The following is a 7,015-nucleotide window of genomic DNA, read 5'->3' as shown; positions in this document are numbered from 1 at the left end:
CTCAGATGTATTCAATTGAGATAGTTAATTTTTTTTTTATAGATTTTAAAAATTATGGGGTATTTAATTTAAATTATAAATAATTTTTCAAAATCTGGTGATATTCAATAAAAATTGAAAAAAGTCTTTCAAAATTTGATGGTATTCGATTTGAATGTTAAAAAATTCATCAAAATCTGATGGTATTAAAAAATTCATGGATTTTTTTATTTGAAAAAGTGGTTGATTTTGAGAAATTTGATAGTACATATTTAATATTTTGAAATTTCTCCAAAATGCATGAGATTTTGATAAATTTCTGAAAAACTCCATAAAATCTTCAAGACTTGTATATAGAATTTTTGTATCAACTCCATCAAAATCAGTGAACAATTAAAATCAAAGAAAATCTTTTAAAATTCATAGATTATTAGCAATCCTTTAACACCTGAAATGAATACACTCCCCTTAGATTTGTGTTTCTTGTACTTAAATGTCAAATAAAACATATTTATGGTTTGGTTATTTTTATTTCGTGTCATTTATTTCGTGTTAAATTGAATATTAACCTAAATTAAAATAATAAAAATAAAAATATAGGATTTTTAAGTAAAAATAATTATAAAATATATGAAGTATGAAATCAAATAATATTTTAAAAATAAATATGCATATATATATTATAAATATATATATTATAAATATATATATATATATATAATAATTTTAACTATAATATATATTTAATTCATATACTTTCGTGTCATGTACTCGAAGGGTAAATACAAGACTGATATTAAATCTTGACCACGTACTTTCAAGTCGTTACTATAAGAAAAATATCAACACTAAATTTTCAATTTCTTTCGTGTCGTGTAAATCGTATCGTATCCAAAATTGTAGGCAATAGAATATAGATGTGGTTAGACCGTTCACTATGGAGAAGTTGGGCCTATTGTGTTCCGAAAGCGTTTAAGAGACATGGTAAAAATCCTCAATTTTATGATTAAACCTGATTAATCCTTTACGAATGATCTAATTCTTTAAATCCGGTATATATTTTTCTTTATTGGTGTATCATAAGTAAATTATTAGATATAAAATAAAATTTTAATTGAATTTAAATAATTATAAATTACAGAATTCTAGGCTATTCACATATTTTTTAATATTATATATTTTTTAATATTATATATTTTTAAATTTTAATTGAATTAAAATTTTAAGTATGTGAAATTTGTTGTTTATAATATTTAAATGTTACGATTTGATAATAATTTAATATATAAATGTATATGTTTGTAATATTTTAAATGCAGAGGTATAATATATGCAGTAAAGTGGAATGTTGTTTTTTACACCTATCCGCTGAAATCTAATAACAATGGAATAAAAGTCTAAATCTACTTTCAAATTGTTATAAACCTTGACTGAAAATATTAGTTATGTTTAATGTGGAGGAAGTATAGGAGAATAGAAGATGGAGAGAAAGTTGTGTTGTATTTTATTAGCTAAATGAGCTATTTATAGTAGTTGGTTTACAAGGCTTACTAAGTAAGCTATTCAAATCTTCCTCGATAAGCTTTACAAGTCTTCCTTGGTAAGATTTGAGAGACTTCCTCGATACGCTTTGACAATCACTTTATTTTTTATTCAAATATTTTAACACCCCCCTTAATTGTCAAATGCGAGTTATTGCAAAGATTGACTGTCTCGTTAAAACCTTGCAAGGAAAAACCTAGTGGGATAAAAACCTTGCTGAAGGAAAAAGAGTACAGCCTCCCCCTGAATAAAATGTCTCACATTTTGACATTTTGATGTAGCAAACTTTTTAACCTCCACATACCCATATTATTTCTTAGCTTCTCAAATGTTGATGTAGGTAGTGACTTTGTAAGTATATCCGCCAGATTATCGCATGAGCGAACTTGTTGAATATCAATATCACCATTTTCTTGAAGTTCATGAGTGTAGAAATTTTTTGGCAATATGTGTTTTGTTCGATCCCCTTTAATATATCCTTCCTTAAGTTGTTTGATGCAGGCCGAGTTATCCTCGAATAAAACTGTAGGACTGTCTGAAATACTCGATAATCCACATGATTCTCGAATATGTTGAATGACCGACCTTAGCCAAATACATTCTCTGCTTGCTTCATGAATTGCTAGTAACTCTGTGTGGTTTGATGAAGTTGCGGCCATAGTCTGTTTTGTAGACTTCCAAGAGATAGCAGTATCACAATATGTAAATAGGTAACCTGTTTGTGATCGCCCAAAATGAGGATCTGACATGTATCCAGCATCTGCATATCCAACTAGCCGTGATCTTGAATTGTTTGGGAAGAATAGTCCAAGATCGATTGTCCCTCGAAGATATCTGAATATATGTCTTATTCCATCCCAATGCCTTTTAGTAGGGTCAGAACTAAATCTTGCCAACAAGTTCACTGCAAATGCAATATCAGGCCGTGTGTTGTTTGCAAGATACATGAGAGCGCCAATTGCACTGAGATATGGAACTTCAGGTTCAAGAGTCTCTTCATCTTGTTTTCTAGGACGGAAAGGATCTTTTTCAACCTCGAGTGATCGAACAACCATTGGTGTGGTTAGTGGATGAGCTTTGTCCATGTTGAACCGATCAAGAATCTTTTCAGTGTAGTTTGATTGATGAACAAATATTCCTGAAGATAAGTGCTCCACCTGTATACCTAAACAAAATCTTGTCCTTCCAATATCTTTCATTTCAAACTCATTTTTCAAATAGTTAGCAGCATTAGTAATATCTTCAGTAGTACCGATAATATTCAAATCATCCACATATACAGCAATAATAACAAAACCAGTTGATGATTGTTTAATAAAAATGCAAGGACACACTTGATTATTAACATATCCATTATTCAATAAGTACTCACTAAGCCTGTTGTACCACATACGACCAGATTGTTTCAAACTATACAATGATCGTTGTAATTTAATAGAATATAAATATCGAGGCTTAGTGTCCTCAATATTTAACCCTTCAGGAATTTTCATATAAATATCACTATCAAGTGATCCATATAGGTATGCTGTCACAACGTCCATCAAACGTGTTTCCAGTTTTTCCATACAAGCCATACCCATTAGAAAACGAAAAGTAACTCCATCAATCACAGGAGAGTATGTTTCCTGGTAATCAAAACCAGGTCTTTGAGAGAATTCCTGGGTTACTAGCCGGGCCTTATATCTCACAATTTCATTCCTTTCATTTTATTTTCGTATAAACACCCATCTATTCCCGAAAGGGACTACACCAACTGGTGTTTGGACTGCAGGTCCAAATACATTTCGTGGTACAGCATCTTTTGCACCAATAGGTCTACCACGCTTCTGGCGTAGCTTTGAATCACTAATCAATTCTCCAGGAATTGATTTTTTAGTAGGGATTTCAACTCGTGCCGGAGCATTAACAGCAGGTATATGTGACTTTATAATATGTCTTGAGTCACTAAAGGCATTTTGCATATATTTTGCATATGAATAATTCTTTGAACTTCAGATTCACATTGATTAGTACGTGAATCAATAGAATTTAATCCTGATGCATTCCATGATATTTCGGAATTTAATTTATGCAAATCATTATCTCCCCCTAATTTAGGGAACATGGTTTCATCAAAATGACAATCAGCATAGCGAGCACTAAAAACATCACCAGTTAATGGTTCCAGATATCTTATAATAGATGGAGAATCAAAACCAACATATACACCAATTCTTTTTTGAGGTCCCATTTTATTTCTTTGTGGTGGTGATATAGGAACATACACAGCACAACCAAATACTTTTAAATGAGATATATTAGGTACTTGACCAAGAACTAATTCTTGAGGGGATTGTTTGTGGTAATCAGAAGGCCTTATTCTAATTATATTTGCAGCATGAAGTATTGCATGACCCCAAACAGATATAGGTAACTTTGCCCTTAGGAGTAAGGGACGGGCAATAAGTTGAAGTCTTTTAATTAAGGATTCTGCTAAACCATTTTGTGTATGTACGTGAGCCACCGGGTGTTCGACTGAGATTCCTACTGACATACAATATTCATTAAAAGTTACAGATGTAAATTCAGCAGCATTATCTAGTCGGATTGATTTAATGGGATGGTCAGGAAATTGAGCTCGGAGTTTAATTATTTGGGCAAGTAATTTGGCAAAGGCTGTATTTCGGGTTGTAAGTAGACATACATGAGACCATCGAGTTGACGCATCAATTAAAACCATAAAGTACCTAAATGGGCCAGAAGATGGATGTATATGACCACAAATGTCACCTTGAATTCTTTCTAAGAATTGCGGGGACTCGGTTTGAAGCTTAACTGGGGATGGTCGGACAATAAGTTTTCCTAAAGAACATGCTGAACAATGAAGTTCATCTTGGGATATTATCTTTTGAGTTTTAAGAGGATGTCCCACAGAATTTTCAATGATACGACGCATCATAGATACTCCTGGATGGCCGAGTCTTTCGTGCCAAAGGGAAAATAGTTTTGGGTCTATGACTTTGGGGATGTTGACACTATGAGATTCAAGAACTCGTATACTTGTAACATATAATCCTGAAGAAACCGAGTGGAATTTTTCTAGGACCCTTTTATTGTCAATGGTGTTTGAGGTGATGAAAATGTATTCTTTTTCATTCTCATTAATAGTTTCAACGTGAAACCCGTTAAGACGGATATCTTTAAAACTCAGTAGGTTTCTAGTTGACTTGCTAGAGTATAGAGCCCCTTGTATGTGTATGTGTGTCTTATTTGGTAGAAGAAAACTAGCTTTTCCAAAACCTTCTATTATATTTGATGTACCCGATACCGTCCAGACATGTGAGTTGGTTTTAGTCAACTGTGAGAAGTATATCTGACTCTGTAAAATAGTGTGTGTGGTTGCGCAGTCAACAATGCATATATCTTCCATCTCTATACATATATAAACGAAAAACATCTTTATTAAAACAAACCGAGTACATAGAACAACAACATGAAACAAGTACATAAAATGAGTACATAAGTAAAACACAAAGAAAATAAGTAAATCATGACAATACATATAAAGTCTAGTCGTCTAAACCATAATAAAGATTAGCACCAGTGTCTATTTCATTTGAGGCCTTATTAACTGGTTCATTAACTAGATTATAATTAGCGAAGTTGGTTTCTACTCTCTTTCCATTATTCCTTTTGGATGACTCGTAGAGATCAACAAGATGTTTGGGTGTGCGACAAGTACGTTGCCAGTGCCCCTCAGATCCGCACCTATGACAGATGCCTCAGTTCTCTCCTTCTTGGGGCGCCTTTCTTTTATTTGGCACTTCACGTTACCATTTCTGGTGGCCAGAGTTGTAACCATCACGTTGCCACTTCAGGTGGCCAGAATGATATTGATTGTGAAACCGATCACGGAAATTTCCACGTCCACAATTTTGTCCATAACCCCGTCCTCCTCTATGCCCTTTCCCACGTTCATTCTTCAGGAATGACGTGTTATGTACTTCAGGTAACTGGGCAGAGCCTGTGGGACGTATCTGATGATTTTTCAATAGCAACTAGCCACAAGAAGGAGAGATATCAGCTCGCCATATTTCTGAAAATTACGCTCCCTATATTGTTGAGCCAGGATCATAGTGTTGGGGTGAAAGGTTGAGAGGGTCTTTTCAATCATTTCAGTATCAGTAATATTTTCACCACATAAAATTAATTTTGAGCTTATCTTGAAAAGAGCAGAATTATATTCAGCTACAGATTTGAAATCTTGTAACCTCAAATTAATCCAGTCATATCGGGCAGATGGCAAGTGAACAAGTTTTTGGTGATCAAATCTATCATTGAGATTATTCCAAAGGGTGAGTGGATTTTTGATAGTGAGGTATTCAAATTTTAGATCTTCGTGGATGTGATGCCTAAGAAAGATAATCGCTTTTGCATTTTGTTCAACAATTGGGATCTTTTCCGGGTCAATAGTATCTTTTAGGCCATTAGCACTAAGGTGTAATTTCGCATCAAGGACCCATGATAAATAATTATTTCCGGAAACATCCAAGGCAACAAACTCTAATTTTGCAAGATTCGCCATTCTGAATAGATTTTAAATAAGATATAATATGTCACATAATATTTAAACATGCAAGTTGAAATAATAACTTTATACAAAAGTTACGACGGCATAGCCGGCCAGAAAACTTTTGATTATTACTTGACGGCAGCGCCATCTTTATAGTAGTATTACTTGACGGCATAGCCATCTTTATAGATTTCAATCAGTAACATAAATATGCAATAATATTTAGAAGAAAATGAGGAAAAGAAAACGTACCTCTTTTATGAAATAGTTTTAGTTGATGGGGACTCGTGGGTCAGAATAAGTCGTAGCTCTTTCGAGAATAAAGCTTCAGTTGGCAGAGACTCGTGCTGATAACGTGTTATAAACCTTGAATGAAAATATTAGTTATGTTTAATGTAGAGAAAGTATAGGAGAATAGAAGATGGAGAGAAAGTTATGTTGTATTTTATTAGCTAAATGAGCTATTATAGTAGTTGGTTTACAAGGCGTACTAAGTAAGCTATTCAAATCTTCTTCATTAAGTATTACAAAACTTCCTCGATAAGCTTTACAAGTCTTCCTCGATAAGCTTTACAAGTCTTCCTTGGTAAGATTTGAGAGACTTCCTCGATACGCTTTGACAATCACTTTATTTTTTATTCAAATATTTTAACACAAATCATTTCTTTCAAAAAGGCATGTACTTGTTTGACCTTCTTAATCATTATATTCCATATATTATAAATCAAGGAAAGTGTATGTTTACTTGTATCGGGTTCATGAAATATGCCATGAATTGGATTAGTAAATGAGATAATCATATCAATCTTATCTTACCAAATGTTGTTCAAAATTTTTCTTTCACATGTTGCACTTTCCCCATATCATTCTCACAATAAGAATTCCATTCCTCAGAAACAAACATCTTTAATAATTCACATTTGATTTACTTAAACTTTT

At 32.9% G+C, this 7,015-nt stretch overlaps 1 protein-coding gene across 1 annotated transcript; it reads right to left on the bottom strand.

Moving 5' to 3' along the window:
- Positions 1-5,333: 5,333 nt before the first annotated feature.
- Positions 5,334-6,088, bottom strand: LOC141714088 (uncharacterized). The gene is made up of 2 exons (XM_074517629.1): positions 5,611-6,088; positions 5,334-5,527 (listed from the first exon to the last, which is right to left on the bottom strand). Exons 1-2 carry the CDS (start codon positions 6,086-6,088, stop codon positions 5,334-5,336), a joined length of 672 nt encoding a protein of 223 aa, XP_074373730.1.
- Between the last annotated feature and the right edge of the window lie 927 nt (positions 6,089-7,015).

The sequence above is a fragment of the Apium graveolens genome, chromosome 3 (genome assembly GCF_009905375.1).
Source record: "Apium graveolens cultivar Ventura chromosome 3, ASM990537v1, whole genome shotgun sequence".
NCBI classification, from domain to species: domain Eukaryota; kingdom Viridiplantae; phylum Streptophyta; class Magnoliopsida; order Apiales; family Apiaceae; genus Apium; species Apium graveolens.
This window is presented reverse-complemented; position numbering and strand designations above follow the sequence as displayed.

Excerpts from the sequence above, each read along its gene's own strand:
- LOC141714088 (XM_074517629.1), bottom strand. The coding sequence starts at position 6,088 with ATGGCGAATCTTGCAAAATTAGAGTTTGTTGCCTTGGATGTTTCCGGA. Across the intron at positions 5,528-5,610 it reads GGCTCAACAATATAGGGAGC|GCTCTGCCCAGTTACCTGAA; the intron begins GTAATTTTCAGA and ends TACGTCCCACAG.